The sequence below is a fragment of the Channa argus genome, chromosome 20, assembly GCF_033026475.1.
Source record: "Channa argus isolate prfri chromosome 20, Channa argus male v1.0, whole genome shotgun sequence".
NCBI classification, from domain to species: Eukaryota; Metazoa; Chordata; class Actinopteri; order Anabantiformes; family Channidae; genus Channa; species Channa argus.
In genome coordinates this window covers 5071659-5095498 of record NC_090216.1, presented here as the reverse complement: position 1 = coordinate 5095498, position 23840 = coordinate 5071659, and the positions used below count along the sequence as shown (strand labels likewise).

At 41.7% G+C, this 23840-nt stretch overlaps 2 protein-coding genes across 7 annotated transcripts in view; one reads left to right on the top strand and one right to left on the bottom strand.

Moving 5' to 3' along the window:
- Positions 1–23840, top strand: part of sdk2b (sidekick cell adhesion molecule 2b) — a 254571-nt gene that overhangs the window by 206056 nt on the left and 24675 nt on the right. For all 6 annotated transcript variants that reach the window (XM_067487921.1, XM_067487919.1, XM_067487924.1 and 3 more), the window contains exons 10-31: positions 237–353; positions 602–769; positions 1236–1338; positions 5054–5230; positions 6206–6342; positions 7040–7187; positions 8974–9114; positions 9900–10081; positions 10516–10631; positions 11690–11885; positions 12288–12386; positions 14208–14399; positions 16408–16529; positions 16731–16840; positions 17701–17851; positions 17960–18197; positions 19524–19639; positions 19841–20030; positions 20235–20333; positions 21605–21799; positions 22499–22700; positions 23071–23174. In XM_067487921.1, coding sequence (XP_067344022.1) covers positions 237–353; positions 602–769; positions 1236–1338; positions 5054–5230; positions 6206–6342; positions 7040–7187; positions 8974–9114; positions 9900–10081; positions 10516–10631; positions 11690–11885; positions 12288–12386; positions 14208–14399; positions 16408–16529; positions 16731–16840; positions 17701–17851; positions 17960–18197; positions 19524–19639; positions 19841–20030; positions 20235–20333; positions 21605–21799; positions 22499–22700; positions 23071–23174 — 3303 coding nt within the window. The remainder of the gene's footprint in view (positions 1–236; positions 354–601; positions 770–1235; positions 1339–5053; positions 5231–6205; positions 6343–7039; positions 7188–8973; positions 9115–9899; positions 10082–10515; positions 10632–11689; positions 11886–12287; positions 12387–14207; positions 14400–16407; positions 16530–16730; positions 16841–17700; positions 17852–17959; positions 18198–19523; positions 19640–19840; positions 20031–20234; positions 20334–21604; positions 21800–22498; positions 22701–23070; positions 23175–23840) is intronic.
- The window catches only part of rpl38 (ribosomal protein L38), a 422602-nt gene that overhangs the window by 376812 nt on the left and 21950 nt on the right, over positions 1–23840 (bottom strand). The gene's annotated exons all lie outside the window — the stretch shown is intronic.

The following is a 23840-nucleotide window of genomic DNA, read 5'->3' as shown; positions in this document are numbered from 1 at the left end:
TGGCAGCAGACAGTTGTGGCTCCAAGGTGAAGGCTGTGTCATCCGCTTAGAATTAGTGGAACAAAGCATTGACTAAGCATTGAGATGCAGCTGGCTGGAGCTTCCAGAAAACACGTTTGAAGTGGGGTTTTGCCACAGACAGTTATTCTCTCACCTCCATAACCCTCTTACCTGCTCTCGTTACTGCAATGAGCTCTTTCTTTATTCTGTGCATTTGTGTGTTCGTCTCCCCTCAGGCATTGCTCCAAATATCACAGCCGGACCCATTGACAGCACTGTGATCGACGGCATGTCAGTCATCTTGCACTGTGAGACCTCTGGAGCTCCGAGACCAGCTATCACCTGGCAGAAAGGTCTCGGTTACACACGTGCACATGCATACACACCTAGGGATTATAATGTTTGTTATCTATCACACACTGGACCGTAGTTTGCCGTGGCTTTACAAATAAAGCCTGATTAGATTCCTTTACTGGGGTTTACTCAGCACCAGGCTTTCCATGTTTGTTTCCATGTATCCTTGTTGTCACTTTCCTTTTTTATTTGAATTTTTTCTGCCCATGAATGCTTCATCTTATCTCTTCCCACTGTTATGTCTTAGGTGAGCGTGTGTTGGCCAGCGGCTCAGTCCAGCTGCCCAGGTTCACCCTTCTCGAGTCAGGCAGTCTGCTCATCTCGCCCTCACACATCTCAGATGCTGGAACCTACACTTGCATGGCAAGCAACTCAAGAGGCATCGACGAGGCATCCGCTGACCTTGTGGTCTGGGGTGAGTGTGCAGGGATTTGATGTTGGAGTTCCTTTCAAAAACCACACCCAGTCTTTTAAATGCCCATGAAATGCTTCACATTCATTCCAGTGTGGCAAAAACAGGAACTTAACAGTGGCAGATTTTTATTTGGGGGCATGTCTGTTTAGCAGAGGTTGGGAAATGAGGTTGTGCTGTATGATAATAAAGCTGCACTCAGGACCTTCATATAGAAAAGCACTGAGGTGTTTTCTGCAAGGAACCATCAAGGAACAAAATACAAAACAGCAGCATGTCATTTCACCAGAAATGAGTTTTCTGAAATATGTTTGTCTTTCTTTTTTTTTTCCTAGTATTGTTCTTCTCAGGAAGAGCTTTTTGTGGGTTGTTTCTCGTCCGTCATTTTCCTCATCTCTCTCTCTCTCTCTCTCTCTCTCTCTCTCCTTCTCTCTCTGTCTCTCTTGCTGTCTTATTGTTGTCTTCAAAGCTCGCACCCGTATTACCACACCCCCACAAGACCAGAGCGTTATCAAAGGAACGAAAGCCATTATGACCTGTGGAGTCACACATGACCCCAGCGTAGCTGCCAGGTAAGGATACGTTCACAAACAAGGAAGTATCACTTCAATTAAGACCATGTCCATGTTAAGCCAAGTAAATCTGTTTGACAGACGGAAAATGGGGTTTCCGTCCTCTATGATGGGGCTTTTCCAAACGCTGCCATGGAGTGTGTTAATGTGAAACTGCTAGTTCGATGGACAGAGCTCTGGTTTAAGATCTTGTTATACTGGGACCAAACAAGTGGTGTCAGTAATGTTAACTTTCGTTGTTCCCTGATACTGTTCTCTTCTTGTTCTGTGACAAAAATCTATATCTCCGAAATTCTTAGCAATGCGCTTGCTATACACAATGTGTTTTTTTCTTTGCTTGTTTTCGGAGACAAGCTTGGTTGTGGGGGACTGCATATGCAGAAACAACACAACCCCCCAAACATATATGTTGAAGCACTTCACCCGAAATGATGTCATCAACTGCTACAAAATAAAGTGCATTATTCTACAGTTTTCTGATCTACACTTTTATTTCCAAAAATTTAAAATACTACAACTAACAATATGTTAGTTTACCTCTTAACAAATTATAGTTTCATTTTCACCAAAGTATTTCCCTAAAACAGCTGGGTAAAACATTTATCAATCATTGCTACACTGTACACATCACTTCATGATAGAAAGATACATTAATTGTTGTGTTCTCTCCAAGACATTGTGATTTATGACCCCCCTCCCTAAAATTTTAAATAAAATAAACCTCAAAGCCACAATATCTTTTGGTCTTAAGCCAAGACGAAGATTTAGCCACCAGGCCCTGATCCGAAGATCTGAGGTCTCTCAGATATTTACTAATCTATGTGGGTGTTTGAGCATGCAGACAAATTTAATAGGAGGTCAGTGTACAGAAATCAAGGCATGTTTTAGAAGATCTGTTCAAAAGCTTTGCATGATATTCTCCACAGCTTCCAAGTGATATGTTTCAAAGGCTACAGTCACATTACAGGCCTTAATGGTAAATTTCAATCTTTTGACAAGTCTGATCTTTTTATGCTGAAGGTATGTTTGAGGCTCCAGTGTAAATGTCAGTGTGGTCCTAAAGTTCAACCCATGCACAACGTGAATCGTGTGTACAAAAAAAAAAGATAACAATTGTGCCACAATACAACAGCTGGGTTACATATATTCTAGTTTGAACAAAACAGAGGTTTCTTTCCACAACTGTCCAAGAATGTGAAGCTTCCTCATCTCTTCATACACCCCCCCTCACCCCTGCTGCTCGAGAAGCCGACAACAAGCAGTCTGCACATACACACAGAATCGGGATCTTAAGAAAATAAGCACACAAATCCTGTGGTTGTGATAGCAGCCTCATTGTCAGAGGCTAGAAGTGAATCAGTCTTTATAGTGTCATGTAAACCTGAAATTGAGCACAATAGTTGTTAAAAAAAGTTCCAATCTATAATCTTTACATAATACTTGGTGTATAATTATTTTTACATTTGGTGGTTTAATTATTAACTACACAAGCACAAGTTTATGCCGCTTTGCTCTAGTTTCCCCAAAATCCATCAAATTCAAAAATATATGTGAAAACATGCATAGAAACAATACAAACACTGCTCAAACACAAAAACGCCCAATTTGTTTCTAGTTCCTAATTTTTGATCTGGACAATTGGTTTGTACACACCTACGCATTAAATCCACGTCATTAGAAGAAAGGCTGTCTCGCACACCTAAAGATTGCCCATGCAGTGCAAACCAGAGCCACACGCCCTCTCAACAGAGACTTTTACTGAACTCCAAGCCTAACTCAGATCTGTAACGTGTAACTCAGATCAATAGCGATCAACAAACCATTCTGTCCCTTTCTACTCTGAAGGTGCAGACATCTGAAGTTATGTGTAAGCTGTGCGGTCATGATGAATGTGAATCATGCGTTTGATATGCAGCCATCAGCCACTATTATATGCATGCAGAGCGACTCTGATGGCAAGTTTGAAGAGACGGAGGGGAGAAAGATGAAATAGCTCACTCATAACATATTCTTCTCAGATTGTGGTGGCACAAAAGACCACGCAAACCTCGGTTTATTTATTGCTTTACTGTCAAAAAGAGTCAACCTAACATCTGAAGCAGACATGCAAGTGGACATCATAGTTCACATCCCTGCAGGTGGTAACTAAATTATGGAAGCCAGATTTTGGAAATGGGTGTTTACAATGAAGGTGGTGCAAAAGTGGGCAGTAAATGAAGAAAACAGATGCAGTAACTTGGTTACAGCAATGATTTTATCACCAATTACTTGGTGGCTAAAGTTTTCATTTACTGACCCAAATGTCTTCTTCTTTTCCTTTGGGCTGTTCCCCGTCAGTGGTGACCACAGTGAATCATGTGCCTCCATCTAACCCTGTCCTCTGCATCCTCTTCTCTCACATCAACTAACTTCATGTCCTCTCTCACTACATCCATAAATCTCCTCTTTGGTCTTCCTCTAGACCTCCTGCCTGGCAGCTCCAACCTCAGCATCCTTCTAACCAATATATTCCCAGTCTTTCCTCTGAACATGTCCAAACCACCTCAATCTGGCATCTTTGACTTTATCTCCAAAACATCTAACATGAGCTGTCTCTCTGATGTTCCCGTTCCTGATTACTCATTACTGACCCAAATGTAGACTTTATTAAAAATAAATGTGGATTCAGAATGAATGCAAAGTGATTTTTCACCCTGCAGTATTTGCACAATTTAAACTTTTTTTCTTAACCTCATTTCATGGGCACAGAACAAATCTGGTTCAGTTCATATTGCCTTGCATTTTTCTGTGGACATTTATGTGGTCAAGCTGCTTTTAAAGCTTTTTGGTATTTTGAAAAATACTCAGTACTTGTCAGCCAGGCTCTTATTCTCATATTTCTGTCCATTATGACTGTTGGAAACTTTTCTGCCGTTCAACTAAAAGTGTTTGGAATTATTTCTTTTTGGCAGGCTGCAGGATGCTACTTTTTAATTAGAAAAATTATTTTGTGAAATGTAGATGGAAAATGAATACAATTATTTGAACAATGTACAAACACAGCATATCAAATGTTGAAACTGAGAAATTTAATTGCTTCTTAAAAATACATTTTGAATATGATGGCGTCAACACAATTCACTAAGATGGTACTGTGGCAACAAAGGTGCTTAAATAAAAAAAGGTGTTCAACAGCTTCAGAATTATGTTTCTCTAAGTACATTTGGAAAGAGATTGGGGATTTCATTATATACAGAAACAACCATATATAAACCAAATCCAGTAATTAGAAGTGAAGTAGAAAAGAGTCCTGTGGTCTGACGAGTCAAAATTTTAAATTTTATTTGGAAATCATGCAGGTTGCCGCCTCCAGGCTAAAGAGGAAAAGGACGATCTGACTTGTTATCAGCACACAGTCAAAAATCTTTTTGGTGGTGGATAAATTAATCATTAATGATCATGGGTAACTGCCACCCAGACACCATCTTTTTCATTGAAGGTTTTGCTTATGTAAGTACCACAAAGCCAAACAACATTCTGAATGTTTTACAGCAGCGTGACTAAGGAGTAAAAGAGACTTCGGGCATTGCTGCCCTGTCTGCAGTCCATACCTGCCGGCCCTTAAAAACATTTGTCACACAAATGGATTAAACTGACCAAGTGATTCTGTCAAAGTCTTAAAGTATGATGATGATGTTAGTGACTGCTCCACTGACCGGATGACTCTGTGATCCAGGCATGTCTGGGAGAAAGATGGCTCCATGATCAACGTCCAGTCCATTCCTCGAATCCGGCTGGATGGAGACGGCACCCTCCACATCTCCCAAACATGGTCAGGCGACATAGGCACGTACACATGCAGAGTGACATCGGTTGGTGGCAACGACTCCCGCAGTGCTCACCTCCGCGTCAGGTAAACCCCCCCCCCCTTTTTTTTTTTCTTTCAGTTTTCTGCCTCCTCTTACACTTTTGTTTCTTCAGGGCAAAGACACAGGAAGGAACATGTTCTTTGAAGCAACACAAGACACACAGATATATGTACACTCTCCCACACACAAGAAACAAATACGCACATGTGCTTACTATCCACCAATCTTTCGCTGCTTTTCTGCTTCGTCTTATCGGCACCTCTGACTCATTTCCACTTAAACGATGCCTGTTCTTACTCACCTCCCCTGTCCTCATTCTCACCTGACACACTTCGGGCCCCAGGGGACTCCCCTCCTCTCTCCTGTGTGATGCTGCACACAAAGACACACACTTACACTTCTGCATTGTTTTTCTCATTTCCAAATGTCTTGTCTTTCTCCAAAACTTTGCCGGCTACCGTTGTACTTTGGTACACAGTGAGTCACTGCGGCATGGCTAAATTGAATATGAATGAGACATCTAACTTCCTGTTTGCCAAACTGACTGACTGACTGATTGTTTTTGTCTTTCTTTGTCTCCCTATCAGTCGTTTGTTGGCTGACTGCCTTTTGACTGAATTACTGCCTATATCCATTCATTGCTATAAGGCGTATCTATCAATCTGTCTGTGCTTATCTGAATTTATGGCTGAATGAATTAATGATCCCCAGCTTTGGTCTCATTTATTCAGGTCTTTGTCTGTCTCCTTATGCCTTTCAATCCATTTCCCCCCTCTGGTGATATCTATCTTGTTTTGTTTGCCTGTGTGTCCATCTCGACAAGGAACCATCTTTGCTGTCTTGTCTCCCCACATTTCATCACCTGTCTAACTGATCTCTCTGTTATAAAACATTCAGCTTCACTTCCAGAGATGTTCAGAGAAGAACAAAATGCTCGGTAACTCTTGGGGCCCCGCAGAGGATTTGCTGTCATAAGAGACATTCTTTATTTATTGAAGTGATCCCACTGTTCCCTGCAGGCAGCTTCCCCATGCCCCAGAGAACCCTACGGCCGTGCTGAGCACATCTGAAAAAAGAGCCATCGACTTGGCGTGGGCCAAACCTTTTGATGGCAACAGTCCCCTCATACGCTACATCCTGGAGGTTTCTGAGAACAGTAAGTCACATAATATCCAGTCATGCATCCATCTGTCGCATTCTTCCATGCGTGCTTTGTACGTTTTGTGTCAGTTTACACAACTTTAGGACTTCTAAATTATTTATAACGAGTTGGCTAGGGTGGAGAGGGAACTCTGCTTTTCAGATCAACATTGCAGCAATAAGTAAAGAAGACATTTCATGTTCTTGTTTACTTTTTCCTCAAAGCTATGATGCCAGAGTTTTCCCAAAGCCTTTTGAGTATATAAAAAAACAGCAGAAGGCCTAAATAGAGTTCAAGAGAATGATTGGGACTACGAAATAATGTCCATTTTGGCTTTTAATCCAATGTTAAATGTGTAAACTACACTGCAGTGTCTCTGTGTAATTTTCATGTTATATGCACTGTGCAACTGTGTGAAGCACGTTGTGCTCTCACTATTCTGTTTTCCTTTGCTTCTTCTCAGCATGACTTTTTTTTAATGAAATTGAATTTTAAAATGTGAGCTGCCGTGACAAAATGATTGCAGGCATGAAAGTGAAAATCACTTTTGAATGTTAGTGAAATTACTAGAAATGTTAGACTCCTTCCTTGCCAAAATGGTACATTTTAAAGGATGTTAAGGCGATTGGTTAGCATAGCAATGAACCAGGTGCAGAACAAGTTGCAATGTACATGTGGAACATGGTGTAAAAGGTAAGTTTCTTTGTTCTAGATGCTCCTTGGGCCATTCTGCTGGCCAACATTGAGCCGGAGTCCGCGGCAGTAACGGTCAGCGGTTTGATCCCAGCACGCTCCTATCAGTTCCGCCTCTGTGCTGTTAATGATGTGGGGAAGGGGCAGTTCAGCAAGGAGACAGACCGGTAAGTAAACACAGATGCCAGACAATGAGGTTGTGGGGGATCTTCATGAAAAATATTGTTTTTGTTTTTTGTGTGTTTGTTTTTAAATATAGGGGAGCAAGCTTTATATGGATGCTTTCGGTTTTCAATGCATTAAAATATTAATTTGTGGTAGGAAAACATTTAGCTGTCAGTTTCAGTAAAAGATGGTAGTATTGGATCTTAAAATGAGCGTCAGAGGGCTTTCCTCTTGTTCATACTAGTCACTGAGAGATGACTTTTTAATGTCAATGGAATGGAAGTGATGGGGGCCACAATCCATGGTGGTGGAGTGGTTAGTGCTGCCGCCTTACAGCTAGAAGGTCCTTAGTTCAAATCCACCTGCCGCCTGTGGCCTTGTTGTGTGGAGTTTGCATGGTGTCCCCGTGCTTGCATGGGCTTCTTCCAGTTTCCGTCCACAGTCCAAAGACATGCTTGTTATGTTACTGGTGACTCTAAATTAAGTGGAAATATGAGATATGCGATTGGTTGCTTGGCTGTGTATGTCACTCTGCGTTGGCGCTGAGATAGAGTGGTGACCTGTCCAGGGTGGACCCGGTCTTTCGCCCTCTCGGTGGGATAGGCACCAGCCCCATGGTAAAGCTGAACAAAATAAGAAATTGCAGACAATAGATGGACTGATGCATCTTAAGCTAAAATGAGGCTTACGCACTTAAGTGAATCAAGTAGCTGTTATCCCAAGTTTAAGTCGTTTTGCTAGAAAATGCCCGTCTTTGTGTTTTCCTGTGGAATTGGTGAAATTGAAGAAATTGAACAAATGAAGAAATTCTGTACTAAAAAATGCAGCGAGATTTGAAGATTTCCACTGAATATGACTAATTATAGGGTTTTATTGCCTTTTATTGTTTTCAGACAAAACTCCAAATACATTTTTACTCACATGAAGGCTGTGAAGTGTGTCTTACGGAGCAAGCAAGGATCTCTAACACAGCATATTACACAGTGTTACAACGGGCAGCTGACTGTTGTTGTTTTAGGACACACTTGAACAAATGTGAACTCATCCTTTACGATTCACCTGGAACAGAAGTTTGCACCTGTTGGTAAACAGTACATAGCGCTCATGAAATCTGTTTCCTTGACAACTAGTCTGCGTGATCCTTTCAGTCAGAACTCACTGTAGAGGGATATATGTGTAAGCCCACCAAAGCAGAGACACACACAAGCACAAATGCGCACTAACGCATGTAAACACACTTTCACCCACACATTCGAAGCGCCACAGGAGGGAGATCGGGTTAGGCCTGTCTGCGGCCTCACACAACTTCAAGCACTTGTTCCTCCCGACACCCCACCCTGTCCCTCCACCAGTCTGTCACGCTGCTTCACGCTGCCAGCTTCCCTTCCAGAGGAGATCCACGGGGGGGCTCCATCTGTGTGTTGCAGGGGGGCTGGCACCAAACGCTCAGTGATGCCATTTGGTACTAAGTCACCGCCACTGATTTCACTCTTATCTTCTCTCCAGGCAGTCAGGGTGTTTTGTCAGAGTAAATATATATTGTGTTATGTGGTTGAATAGCCCAGGCAGACTCTCTCCGATGTGGATTTGAGAGGGAATACACACGACGCAAGCAGGTTTGTAATGAGTGCTTCATTTCAAATGATCTGGGTATTTAGCATTTAATCCATAAACTTAATTTGAGCCGTTAGTTACATTATTTAAGCCGTTATAAATAAACTATGATCCCCGTTTCTTACTGCCTTCTCTTATCATAATTCTTATAGCATGTATGTGTGTGTTCTGCAGCGTATCTCTCCCAGAGGAGCCCCCCAGTGCCCCTCCTCAAAACGTCATCGCTAGTGGTCGGACCAACCAGTCCATTATGATCCAGTGGCAGCCTCCACCCGAAAGCCACCAAAACGGCATCCTCAGGGGCTACACTGTCCGGTAAGATGCTAGTGTACACCATCACATGGGCTACTTGATCAATCTACTTCTATATTTACTTTTAGTCTATTATCTTACAATTTATGCTGCTTGAATGAAATTGCACACGGAAGAAACCCCTACAGTGTCTGTTAACTCGGCTGAATTTAAACAAAATTTGACTTCAAAAACTTTATCTCCTTTAATAGGCGGAGTCAGCAATATGCCAAACTGACTGTAAATCCCGTAAACATGTAATTAGTTTGGTTTCCTGACAGGCTTTTTATTCATTACATCCAAATGGAACAGCAGGTGTATCCAGACAGTCAGTGCTGTCTGTGGTTTTAAATTGCTTGTTTGCTGGTGCTTTGTCTCCCTCTAGAAGGGAGCCTGGTGTTACTGCAGGTTTTGACTCAAAGTAAATAGTGGTTCTCACCAAGGAGGTCCTCAAACACCCCCTGCTCTGCTTGTTTACCAACTAACCCTGCACTGCTGACTACCTGGATCGGGTGTGTTCAGTCGTTCAGAAGCTGGTAATACCATCTTAGATAAGGGTGGAAGTGAATGGGTGTCTTCCAGCTTCTTCTGTTAGTTGAAAACAAACGGCGCAGGGGGGACCTTGAGGACAATGGAAGTAACCAAGCACCGACAAAGCCAACTGTGCTGGCTTTGTCAGTGGGCCATCTAAGATTACGAATTTGAGGTACAAACATCGCTGCAACCACAATAGTTGTATTCAACATATTTTTGTTGGTTGTAATTGGCTTTAGTGTCCACGATTTAAAATCTCTGTGTGTGTGTCTCAGTTACCGTCTCACTGGGCTGCCTGTGGACAATCAAATCAAGAACATTTCCAGCCCAGATGTGACCACCCTGCTGCTGGAGGACCTCATCATCTGGACTAACTATGAAATTGAGGTGGCTGCCTACAATGGAGCAGGTCTGGGCACTTTCAGCCATAAAGTGACTGAGTGGACCCTGCAGGGAGGTGAGCACTCACATAATTATTGTTATTGCTCAAAAATCTGAGCTGATTTGGCCACACTTTTCTTTCTTTGTTGTTGATTGCTCCTTTTTAACCAACCCCAGAAGCCAGTGCCAGTCCCTGTTATCCAACTACCTTTACTTTTAACTCGTCTTTGTGAGGACCACACAAAAGCCTGCCATCGCCCTAAAATCTATAAGCACCTGACACAAATAAACCCACAGAGAGTCCTGGTATTAAGTGTGTCATGTAAAAGCGAGCGATGGCAGTATCTGTGCTGACCTGTGCAGCAGTGATCAATACTGACATCCAAATAGACTGGCAGACTTCCAGCAGTCCAACTGGATGGCATTCTCACACTTTTGTTTTCTGCCTTCTTTATACTTCTTTCCCCTGTCCTCTGTTGCCCTATTTCTTCCTTACCTCATCCATCCCAGTACCCACCATCGCCCCCGGCAACGTGCAGGCCGAGGCGGTCAACTCGACAACTATCCGTTTTACGTGGACAGCCCCGAACCCTCAGTTCATCAACGGCATCAACCAGGGCTACAAGGTCAGTAAGTGCCGCAGCGCCGTCACCCCCCCAGCCTGTTACGTCCATTGACAGAACTGTCAGAGCTGAACTTGTAGTATCACATATCGTGTGTAGCAAGTGAAAGAGAAAAGCCAAAGGGCAAAAGATATTTGGAACCACTGTGAACAATGGACTTGTCAGTTGGAGGTGATTCTATTTGGTAAATGGTAAAAAATGTGTCTTTATAACCATTTGTCATATGTTTTACTGTAAAGCTGTGTGCACGTAATGATGAATGTCTTCATTGTTTTGTCATGTGCTCTTTAAAGTAGCCCATCTGTCTGTCTCCTGTGTATACTTCACTAAAATGAATGTAGCCCACAGGGAACCATAAAGTCACATCCATAAGGTAGTTCTATTTTTCCGTCGACTCTGTGCAGACTTAATTATGTCATTGAGTTCCCCCCCCAGCCTCTCTCCCTTTTTTGTTTCTCTTTACAATGGTGCTCCACATACCTTACTCAGCTGGGTAGAAGGGTCACCGTTGAATTTTAAATACCAGATTTTTCTCCAGGGAGAGACTTGGTGAGAAAGGGGAAATAAGGAGTGTGAAAGGTAAAAAACAGAATAAAAAATGGAGAGCGGCAGACAGTCGAGCATCTTTTATTCTTTCTATCCGACATCTTTGTGCCAACTCTTGAAGTTCCCTCATCACCAACCTGCAAATGAACCCAATAGAGAGGCCGCAGGGACTCATTACCTGAGCACCTAATTGGTCAGCCCGGGTCCCATTTGTAGATGCTACGTGGCCTGCAATCAACGTGCATTATGGGATGCCTCTCCCGAGCCTTCACTCTCTCCTCCTCTTCCTTAGTGGGAGCTATTCAGCCATTCCCTGCCAGTCTAAACCTCTTCAGGGCATCTTTCTAAATTTATCTAGGAGTGCTCTGATGCCAGATAACTCCTCAGAGTGGCACTGGACTACCAGACGGAGACCCCGCTGTTAGTTTTGTTAGAATAAATGTGTGAGAATTCTTGCAGAATACTATTAGGTTAATTTCGTTCACACTTTTTTTTTTTTCTCCTCTTTGTTTTAGTTGGTGGCCTGGGAGCCTGGCAGAGACAAAGAAGTTGCTATGGTAACAGTACGACCAAACTTCCAGGACAGCGTACATGTGGGATATGTGACAGGTCTGAAGAAGTTCACTGAGTACTACACCTCCGTGCTGTGTTTCACTACGCCCGGAGACGGCCCCCGCAGCCCGCCCAAAGCAGTAAGGACACATGAGGACAGTAAGTGACTTTTCTTCAGTGTTTTTTTTTTCCCTCATGTGGTGGCATGGGGACACGAGCACCTCATAGTAACACATCCTGTGGGCAAGATCTATTATTCATGCATAACGGTTGCATCAGTTGTGGAGAGCTGCTAATGAATGAGTGTATTCTGCATTCAGACAGAATCATCATAATTAGAACTTTGTTCCATTAGAGCTTTACAAACTCGTCATTCCCCTCAACTTTTTTTTCTTACTTTGTTACTTACTTACTGTTTTTTACTGACTTTGGTATATACACGTTCAAAAAAGAAAAGGCTCTAAGCAGTTTGTCTCCAGTATAGCAGTGAGGTCAAACTGTATGCAAAGTGGATTGTTTGGCCGTGGGTCTCGCTCATTATTCTTACCTGTCCCCATCCAGCCCCCGGTGCTGTGGGTCACCTGAGCTTCACTGAGATCCTAGACACCTCGCTTAAAGTCAGCTGGAGCGAGCCCAACGAGAAGAATGGGATTCTCACAGGTACCGTCACTTTACTCCCAAAATGTATTTTTACGGTGGGTACACTTTGCTGCGGCTGCTTTTTATTCTTTCTTGTTTATTTTATATGGATCATGCAGATCGTCATCAGATCAATGGAAAACAGAGAACACGACTGTGCTCTGCACAGTAAATCTGCCACAAAACCATGACTCACATGGTTTGTAATTTTAGAAGATAAAAGCCGTTTTGCTAAAATAAAATAAAAAGATAGCCCACAGTGTAAATAAAATTGGCAGCTGTGGTTGCCAGAATAATTCTGTAAAAAACAAAAAAACAAAACCGTAACACCTTTTACTGGAAAAACTGTACATTTGTACACTTTACATTTAAAACTGTTGAAATTCGACAGAAAATTGACAGCCCTTATCTGCTGTATTAACATGAACATGATGCAAAAACTACAAATCTTTCAGTAAGATTTACATGCGACTTAACGGACACAACTTGATGGTGAGGTTACGTTAAGAAACAATATGGGCTCGGTTTATGCATTAAAACGTCAGGGTAAGCATTAAATGGTCGCTCATATAGCGCTGACCCTGTGGTGTGTGGACGACTGCCTTACCAACTGAGTTCGTACGGTTTGTATGCAGTTTGTCTTGCAACAAACAGAACGCTACATACAGTGACAAGTCACAGACATACTTCCTGTGTTTTATGTTGTGCAACGATCATCATTAAAGCGCACAATGTCAAACACTGGACTTGGATTGTAGTCTACTGTGGGACAATTGTAACAAGTGTAACACTTGTTACAATTACTTATAAGTTCAGTCTTATAATATATAATGCATATAATATAATAAGTATAGTATAATAAGTATAATATACCTTAAAGGCTATGTAGTGCAATCTATTTACATAATTCTACTTTAATTTGTCATATTGTTATCTGTAAAGTGTAGAAAATTATTTTGTAAAATGCCGGCTCTTTGTGGAAAAAAAGGGAAAAAACTATGTATAAAGCAATAACAGATAATTTACAGCTTTCAGCCTCATCCAAACTACATAACAGACGTTTCTCTCCAGGGACATCATTAAAACAGATTTTATTGCTGATGACAGTGTACCTGAACATTACTGTTTAACATAAAGGAGATGTAACATTATGCTTCTCATAATTCTCCCTACTGTTTAAAAGATTATAAGATAATATGTTTATTTAGCTTTTTAGACAAATTCACCACCTTTCTTTATCATAAGGGCCCCTACAAATGTTATATTTTAAACTGTTTACATGCAGATTATAATGTACATAGTTATTATTTTATCTCACCAGTTCAGGGATATATATGTGCAATCCAACCTATTTAAAGATTATGTAATGTCCTAACTTGCTTCTGTACAAACTTTGAGTAAAGAACAAATGCCCACCAGTGACATTAATATTCAAGTGTTTACTAAGGTTGAGATTTAGCAGCATATTGTGAAGTGTCGCACATCCCCAGGAGACAAACACTGACATGCCATGTGAAATTATTGATTTGGCAAGAAATGCTACCTAATGTCTTATGCAATCACATGAAAAGAGCTGCTGGCCAACGAGTAAATTGCATTAACTCTGAGAGTGCATGTGTGCGTGAATACAAGTGGGTGGAGTGTGTGTGTGTGTGTGTGTGTGTGTGTAGGGAGGTATAATCACAGGCTAATTTAATTTGCTATATTCAATTTTTGCTGAAGTTAATTTAATATTTCTGCTAGCTCGCCCCATAGCGCGTGAGCTGAGTCACTATTGTAGTTAAACTGCTGTCAAATTTTCCCTGAGAGGATTCAACTGAGAGGATCTCTGCTGCTCTTCAGGTTATCGCATTTCGTGGGAGGAGTATAACCGAACAAATACCAGAGTTACCCACTACCTGCCAAATGTCACCTTGGAGTACAGGGTCACTGGACTCACTGCTCTCACCACCTACACAATCGAGGTGGCAGGCATGACCTCCAAAGGCCAGGGCCAGCTGTCCTCCTCCACCATATCCTCCGGCGTCCCACCAGGTCAGTTTCCAAACAAGCCCCACACAGGTTATGAAATCTCTGACTCATCCATCTCAGTTCCTGTGTAAATTCACTGACTGGATTTACTTAAGTACTGTACGTATGTTGAGGTTATTTTACTGTACTTGGGTATTTCTATTTACTGTTACTGCATTCTTTGACTACACTACACTTACATATAAAGATAAATACATTACAGTACATTAATAAACCATTACTGACCACCGGTCTGAAATTAACAAGTTACTCAGCAGTGCATGAAGTAAATCAAATTATAATTATTGCATTCAGAACAAATGATGATCAAAACATTAAATACGCCCCATAATTAAGAGCTGCAACATTAAACCTACAGCATGAAACTTTTTTCAAATACTGTATATTTAAGTAGATGTGCACTATGCACCATAACCTCCATAACATCTTAATGTGGACATGCAATGTCTTTTTAGGTTTTTGAGCAGGACTCATTCTTTTAACCAATCAATGAAGGCCAAACTTTTGCATCACATGCAAAGGCAAAAGGGCACCGTGCACTTATTTGTGAGATGCCACAGGGTTGATGCACTTTTACTAAACACTACTTTTATTAGGGCCTCTATGTTTCCTAAACTCCACATCTCACGTTGTAATTCAGGCTTCTGTGAAATTTAAAAACAATCTCAAGCCCAAACATAGATGACCCCAGACAGCAATTTCAATAGCTGGAGCTTATGTGTCCTTTCTGCATATGTACTGTTTCACATTGCACATTGGTGAACATGTTCGATGCTGTGTGGCGCCAGACACACAATGAAATTCAACGCTAGTCATCTCAGCTTAGAAACAGCCCAAAAAAAAAAAAAAAAGTAAAAAAACAGCTGCCTCACATACATTATAACAAATAATAGCTCCCACGAGAGCATTAAGGACAATTACAGTATTTAATGATTTCATATTTGCAAAAATGTGTAATAGAAATACAATGGCCATGTCAATTAGTGCGTGGACATCTGTGAAACCTGTGAAATGACAGGCTGTTTTATTGGCAGAAGGCTTCAGAGCAGCAGTTATAGTCCCCTGAATGGTGATTAATCCTATTGTATATGTGTGTAAAGAAAACGCCTGCATGTGCTGCACCTTAACAATCCAGCTAAAAGCCACCTGAATAGTCAGTCGTGCAAACGATTTCAAGGTGGTAATTTTACTGCAACACGTATAATCTGCATTTGATTAGGGATGAATACACCTGCATTTAAGCAATCTTGGAAAAAAATTGCTTAGTATGCCCACGGGAGAGATTATATCTTTTTAATTTTAGGCCTCTCTCCACACTCCAGTATGCCCCGATTTGACTTCAACTAGGATTTATGTAAAGTATATTGCAATTTGGAACGGGGGATGTGTTATGGTAGATTTAATGTTTACCTCAATGGAAATCGCAAGAAAAAAAAAAACTGAATTAGGAGAAGGAATTATTTTATGCACTCGCACATGCATATACATACATGAACACATAAACACACAAAAACATCCCCTGCAAACAAACACACACAAACCGTGATATTCATATAAATATAAATAGGGAGAGAGAGAGAGACATCTTGTAACTGTTCTTTGAATTCACCATCTTCAGACAGGTTTCTACTCCAGGATTCTCAGGGGATAATCCAATGTTATTGTTGACTCAGCGTTCGAGTGTAAACAGTGGGATATCCGACTCAATCACATCTCTAGAGAAGTGCAGTGTAATTGACATGCATGGCATTGTCGCTGCCTGTGTACTGTATGTAGGCATCTTTTGATAAGAATCTGCCTGTGCTGTCAAGTTGGGAACTGAGTGAGATTGTTGAGAAACTCCTGTGTGTGCAGTATCTGTACGTCCACAAGAGGGCGCCGCAGGAAATGTCTTTTTGTTTTTTGTTTTTTCCAAAGTAAAAGGCTACAAATCAAAATCTATCAGTGTGAGATGAAGACATAATCATGTGTGTGTCTTTCTCTCTTTCCAACTTTGACTGTATCTTCACAGAGCTTCCTGGCCCTCCTACAAACCTGGCAATTTCCAACATCGGCCCCCGTTCTGTCACCCTGCAATTCAAACCCGGGTACGATGGCAAAACCTCCATTTCCCGTTGGCAGGTGGAAGCCCAGGTGAGACAGATTTAATCTGTACCCATTATTCTTTATCATGTATTATTGCTTTTGAAGTCATCTTGCTCATTTTGGATGGTTTGAAGATAATAAAACAAATAGGATTTTCAAGATTGAATGCAACTGTCATCTGCTTCTTTAGATGAAGTGTTTTGCATTGCTTGCAGTTTTTGCTCCTGATTTGTGTTCTCTTGATATCAGGTGGGCGTGGTAGGAGAAAATGAGGACTGGGTGATGGTCCACCAGGTCTCTAATGAACCTGAAGCTCGCTCCTTAGAAGTGCCAGGTCTCAACCCATACACCTTCTACAGGTAGCCTACTGGGAACCATCTGCTTCCCTGTGTCTGCCTCCATTCGTCTTTAATGAATCAAGAGCGAAGAAAACAAAGCTGAAAATGATGCCAGGCTTCTGTAATTTTCATCACTTTTCCTTAGTGAGACACCCAAGAATGAAATGAAACTAAGTTTGTAGCAAAGTTAATGTGAACAAAGGGTCACAGCAAGAAGTCACAGCATTATTACAGTGAAGTAACATTCTTCTTAAGGATGAACCTGCACACAGGTTGCTCTGTATTTGTTTTAGGCTGTGTCAGATAACATGGACATTAAGATTGTGCAGACTGTGACAAACAATAGATAAGGTGTGTGCTTCAGTATCTCAGCTACTTTCAGCATATCCCAGGAGCTTATCTTATTCTATTTTCCTTTGATTTGGATCCAAGCTTGTTATTGTGATTTAAAATGTATTTTTACAGTCGGTGCGTGATCTTTATCTCGGTGCAGTCTGCTTGTTTTCCATGATCACATTCAATATAACCAATTAACATTTCACAGAGCCAAAACCCCCTGAAGACCCACAACAGCCATAGTTCTCATCATAGCAGCAAAAGGGCTGCCGCTTTGCATTTCAGCAGTGTGTTAAATGCTCACACTGGATGAAAGTTTAGTTTTTCTTCACATTCAGGCTGTAACACAAATAAACTCTCGGCATATTTGCATTGTAATCATATTCAGTGCTGTGATCTCACTTCAAATGCAGTGAGTGTCATGTAAGAGGAGTGCTACAGTACATTAATGCTGGATGTTACGTTTGAGTTGCCAAATCCTGAGCTGTGATTGCGCTTCGAATTAACCCATCTCTTTCATGACGATGTTTATCTCCAAACACCAGGTTTCGAATGCGTCAGGTGAACATAGTGGGCACCAGTCCTCCCAGCCAGCCCTCCAGGAAAATCCAGACCCTGCCGGCCCCTCCTGACATGGCCCCTGCCAACGTCACCCTGCGTACCGCAAGCGAGACTAGCCTCTGGCTACGATGGATGGTAATTAGGAATCAGCGTTTCCATTACTTTTCTAAATCATGAATAATTGTAAGAATAAATGAGAGTAAAGAATATTGCTTTTTTGACCCTCCTTCTTTCCTCTCTCAGCCTTTGCCTGAATGGGAGTACAACGGGAATGCAGAGCAGGTGGGCTACAGGGTTCAGTACTCTCGTGTGGGCTCACAGGGCCGGGCGCTGACCCATGTCATTGCTGACCGTCTGGAAAGAGAATTTACTATTGAGGACCTGGAGGAGTGGACAGAGTATGAGGTCAGGGTCCAGGCTGTCAACGGCATCGGGATGGGACCCTGGAGCCAACAGGTCAGAGGCAGGACGAGGGAGTCTGGTGAGTCTGAAGTTTTATGTTATGTTTTGTGAAATGTACTGATGTGGGAATGTGTGGATCTGGTTTTCAATGATCCGAGAGTAACAACAAAATGCACAACCTAATCAGGATTCAAGAAACAGCTATGACATCAGAATTACTTATGTTTAAACCATATTAACTCTTTTTATTCTTGAGGGATGATGTGCTTTATTGTAGTTTTATAAAGCCACAATCACAGTAAATAAAAATATATCTGTTGTTCCTGTGTGTTTTTATACCTGAGTTGATGTAACATATACACAATATATATTATTGATCTGAAATAATAAACAGAAATGAATAAATGATGTGACCAAAAGATTAGAACAACCTCTTCTTATAATGCAACACCTACTTCGACTTCATAAATAAACAGAGAGTAGAATTATCACCTCAGGTTCAAGCTATGAGCTATAACATTTGAGACTGATGCGCCAGATGAGCAATATTTGTGTTTTTCATTAATTGGGCAGCATGTTTGGGTCCAGTTTTGTATCTGGTGTTCTTTATAAGTCAAATCAACGACTTTCAGCTTGTGCCTTCCGGGGTCGCCACAGCGAAAAGTGTCCCGCACATTGATTTGGTTGAGTTTTTACGTTGGGTACACTTCCTGTCACAACCCTCCCATTTTGTCCCGGACTCAGGACCATCACCAAGGTTGACCTGGATGGCTGGGTGGGGCCAAACCTGGTGGGTTGGGATTCAATCCCGCGGCCTTCTGCATCCCAACCCAATGCCATTGATCTACCAGGCCCCAAAAATACTTTCTTAATTTGTGTCACATTTTTCTTGATTTTCTAATTTTCTATAATCACTTTTCAAATATTAGCTTTTTGTGGGATATCTACATGATTAATCATAATAAAAGTTACAACTCAAATGTCCAGCTATTGTATTTTTAGCAGCCCACAGCTCTTCTCCCTCCCCACCAGACTCTGTGTAGTTGGCACTGGAATGAGTAGAAGAAGGAGTCTAAGGAAATTGAGAACACATGGACCTAAATGTGGAATTCCTGTGCTCACTTCTTTTCCACTCACTCCGGCAAATTCTTAGGAATCAGGACATTGTGTCCAGTGCCAAATAAGTGAAGGCCCTTTCAGCAGGCAGGATATGAGAGACTATGTGCAAACAAAAGAAGAAATGACAAAACCATAGCAGATCAGGCAAACTGCCCCTCGGTCGTGCTGCACTCACACAGTAAATACACATGCACACAGGGAGCCTGGCTGTGTTGTCAGAATATATGGCAAACAATGGATTATCCAGGCATAATGTTTTCGCTTCACTGCTCCCTCTGTTTTCCAGTTCCCTCCTCTGGACCCACCAATGTGTCTGCCTTTGCCACCACCTCTAGCAGCATCTTAGTACGCTGGTTTGAAGTTCCAGAGCCAGACAGAAATGGTCTCATTTTGGGCTACAAGGTCTGTTTGTGCTTTTTAAATTTTGTGGCTCTTCACCCTTTATTTACTGAGCAGTCAGTGACTTCTAATTAGTTTTGAGAAATGTCGTCTCTGTTTTTGCAGTACACAAAGCAGCGTGAGACAGTATGTGAGGCCATTTCTTCCACTTAATTTCCAAATTCCCCGAGCTTTTCCTTATCCCCTGTCTCTGTACTGGCTCAGGTGGTGTACAAAGAGAAGGACTCTGACGGTGCAGTCCAATTCTGGACAGTGGAGGGAAATGCCACTCACAGCGTCCAGCTGACTGGTCTGGGGATGTATGTGCTTTATGAGATCCAGGTTCTGGCTTTCACACGGATTGGGGATGGACGGCCCAGTTCTCCGACCATCCTGGAGAGGACTTTGGATGATGGTAGGGTTGTGTGTCAATCGTGTTATGATAATAGTGTCTATTGTCAAATGGAGAAAAAAAAGTCTGATAACCTAAGTCATAGCTTTATGGAGTATTTTGCACCTTGAGTTTAAATTTAAAAGGCTAATTTGATGTTGTTTATTTTTAAATTTAAATTTAGGGTTTTTAATTGAAGGAATAACCCTGACTTATGCTTTCTTGCAGTTCCAGGACCTCCAGTGGGTATTCTTTTCCCAGAAGTGCGGACCACCTCAGTCCGGCTTATTTGGCAGTCCCCCTCACAGCCCAATGGGATTATACTTGGTTAGTGTAAGATCATTTGCATTTCTTGGACGGTTTTGCTGATAAATGTCTATGAAGATTTTCATCCCAAACTTGCTATTCAGTGGCAGCTGGACTTGATTGAGGGTCTTGAAGACGTAGCGCCTCTTCTCTAAAAGGCATCTTCAGTTAAGGTGGGAGGCCAACAGGTTTTAGTACATCCTCTCTGTTTAAGTTATGTAGATGGCCTCATTTGTTGATTAGTCAGGGTGTGTTCATTGTGGTCTTTAAGAGACAGTCAGAAGACAGAAGAGAACAGTCTGTCAAGGACCATGACACCACTTACTATCACTACTATCAGTATTTTCTTTTGAGTCTGCACTTTGATTTATGATGTATTCCAACTCACAAGTCGAGTTAGAATTTGCCAACATAGAAAGTCAAACAATTCTTGACAACCTCAAACTCAAAATCCAAGATGGTCGGTTCACACGTGGTAAATGATCGCTTATATAGCGCTTTTATCACGAGTGCTTTACAATGTAGCTTCTTATTCACCCATTTGCACACACTGCCATGCAAGGTGCTCACCTGAGCAGGTGACTGCCTTACCAGCTGAGCTACAGCCGACCTCTTTGAATTACATGTCATGTCGAATTTACATGAAGAAAGTGAAAATAAACTAGTTTTTATTAGAGCTTCTGTCTGATTTGCTTCTCATTAAAACAGCTTTACACAAAGGACCATCCAGCTCAACGCATAGACATGCTGCTGTGGCATTTGTATGTGCGCAGTGCTTGTATTGCTATGGCAACCTGATTGGTGTACGAGAGCACAATCACCTCAGGTGTACCATAATTCTCAGTCACAATGTCCAACATTCAAGATAAATGGAATGCACCATGACAGTGGAAAAATGCCTTCTGGATCAGAGGCAAAGCATCTTCAAGAACATCATGAAAGTCCAGTTGCTGCAGAGTTCCATGTTTGGGATTTATTGGATGCAATTTTATTAGCAAATCTAGAAGCATGTGCGGACACAATAGTGTCTACACAGTGTTAGAAGTTAATGACCCCGAAAGTGCCAAATACTGTCCACATAGGTGCTTTATTAGATTTAATGGACCATCAGCCCCATATGTACTGTTCCTATGGTGATACTCAGCACATGTTCTTTAGGTTTTCTTGACTTGATGGACTACATAGTAAATCATGTTATTTTTGCTGTTGCAATTTTTAGACAATTTTTAAATTTACCACTTATCTGGTTGTGACCCCTCCAATAAGATGCTTTGTCCCCGACTTCTCTCCAGCCTATCAGATCACATACCACCTCAACTCCACCAATAGCAACACGGCTACAGTGGACGTGCTGAGTCCCAGCGCTCGCCAGTACACAGTGATGAACCTCAAACCAGAGTCTGTGTATGTGTTCCGCATCACAGCACAGACAAGGAAGGGCTGGGGCGAATCCGCTGAGGCACTGGTGGTCACCACAGAGAAAAGAGGTAACTTACATAATTTACACAGTATTTGTTGTATTTTAATAAAGTGCTGACTATGTGGCAAGTGATTGCACAACTGTTTGAAGCACATGAAAAAAAAATAAAATCATTATCGCTAATAGTGTTTTGTTAATGAAGTGATATTTTTCAATTGCAATAGTAACATCATTTGTAGTTCATTAGTTTCCTGAACTGTGTTCAGGAAACCCAGTTGTATACATAATTCAGAGAGCAGACGCAGGTATCTGATCTCAGTAATGACCCAACTTGTAGAAAACTGTGTTGAGCCTTCATTGCACTTCCAGTTAACAGTCCAGTAAGCAGATGTGTTTTCTAAAGGAGTGTTTGTGCCCTGTGGGTGTTTATCGGAAGCGCTCTGATGCAGTTGTGAGAGCGAATCAGTCCATCTGCTTCCCTCAAGGCACGTTGCAGATTGTTTACTCTGCAACTTTCATTTCTCAGCTACTTTTCATTCATTAGACTTGCTCATGTTTTTCCTTGTCGCTGCAACATGGCCCATGCAAATGGGAGAGAACAAAAGGCAATAAGTAAAAGTGTTTTACTTATTACTTATTTTTTTCCCCCAAAAAAATTATTAAAGCTCTTTTTGTTTTTCCCATTCTTGTTTTTATTCCTCTTCCCAACATCTGTTTGACATTCCCTCAATCCAACCACCTTCTGTGTGTGTATCCACCCTTTCAGCTCGTCCTCAGCCCACCAGTCGTCCCGTTGTTCCGCAGAAAGAAGTTCAGGCCCGCCAGGTTTCGCTGTCGTGGGAGCCAGGCAGCGACGGTCTGTCCCCAGTGCGTTACTACACAGTGCAGCTCAGAGAGCTTCCGGAGAACAACTGGACCGTCCATTCTGCCTCTGTCAACCATGAGGCCACCTCCTACATAGTATCCAGGTGCAGAGTGCTTATTCATTTTCATCCCCTTTTTTTTCGCTCTCTCCACTGTCACTTTCCCTTAAGTATCCCATACAGTTGGCAAATCAACAATAAAGAAAAATGTTTCCAGGTTTTTTTGTGTGGTTTACAATGTAAACACTGGTATAAGCCAGTAAAAAACATTTAGGGTATTAGAAAAAAAAATTCAGCAAATGCAGCAGTCAGCTTTTGGTTTACAGTGCGCCCAGGAGTTCAATTGAAAAGCTTGTGGCTCCTACAGTGAGACTACATTTCTCCTTTGATGTCTGCAGCTTAAAAGGTTTAAGATCTATAGCTGTAGTTTAACATCAAGACTGATGTGCTTTCCCGTGCTGCTTCCATCCCTAAGGCTGAAGCCCTTCACATCGTACCAGTTCAGAGTAAAAACCACCAATGACATCGGGGACAGTGAGTACAGCGAGGAAAGTGAAGCGATCACCACTCTGCAAGATGGTAGGACATCATGAGAAAACATACCTGTTCATGAGGATATTTTGTTGATCTTAAATGAACAGTTCAGCGAATATCTGGTTGGCGTGGCTTAGAGACTTGAAGACTGGAAGGGGGTTAGGTGACCTAATTCACCTACATCCACCTACGAGCACCTTCAGGTTATTTAAAGGGCAACGTCACCAATTTTATACTTGCTGTCTTTGACCTTAGTCTAGGGTGTAAATGTACATTAATGCTTTTAAATGTCCCCCTTACTTCCCAATATGAAAATATTTCTCTGTTTCTAGCTGTAAAACTCCTCCAGATGACATCACCTGGAGTTTTTCAACATTAGGAGTCGAGATGATGTCATCTGGAGGAGCTGTGGAAAAGCAGGTTGACCATGATCACAGCCTCCATAGTGTGAGCAACAAGACGACATTATCTGTTTCTTCCAAGTGATGTCATTTGGAGACATTTTCCAGAAAGTGCCAAGTACTTTGTTACTGTACTTTGTTAGTGCAAGTACATTTTTCACATATACTTTCCTCAAGTATATGGCTACTTTTACTTCTACTCCACTACATCTAAGAGCAAAAATCTATACTTTTTACTCCACTACATGTCTAATCCAAGTTTAGTTACAATATGTTTATTTGTACTTTTACTTAAGTACACTTTTTGAGT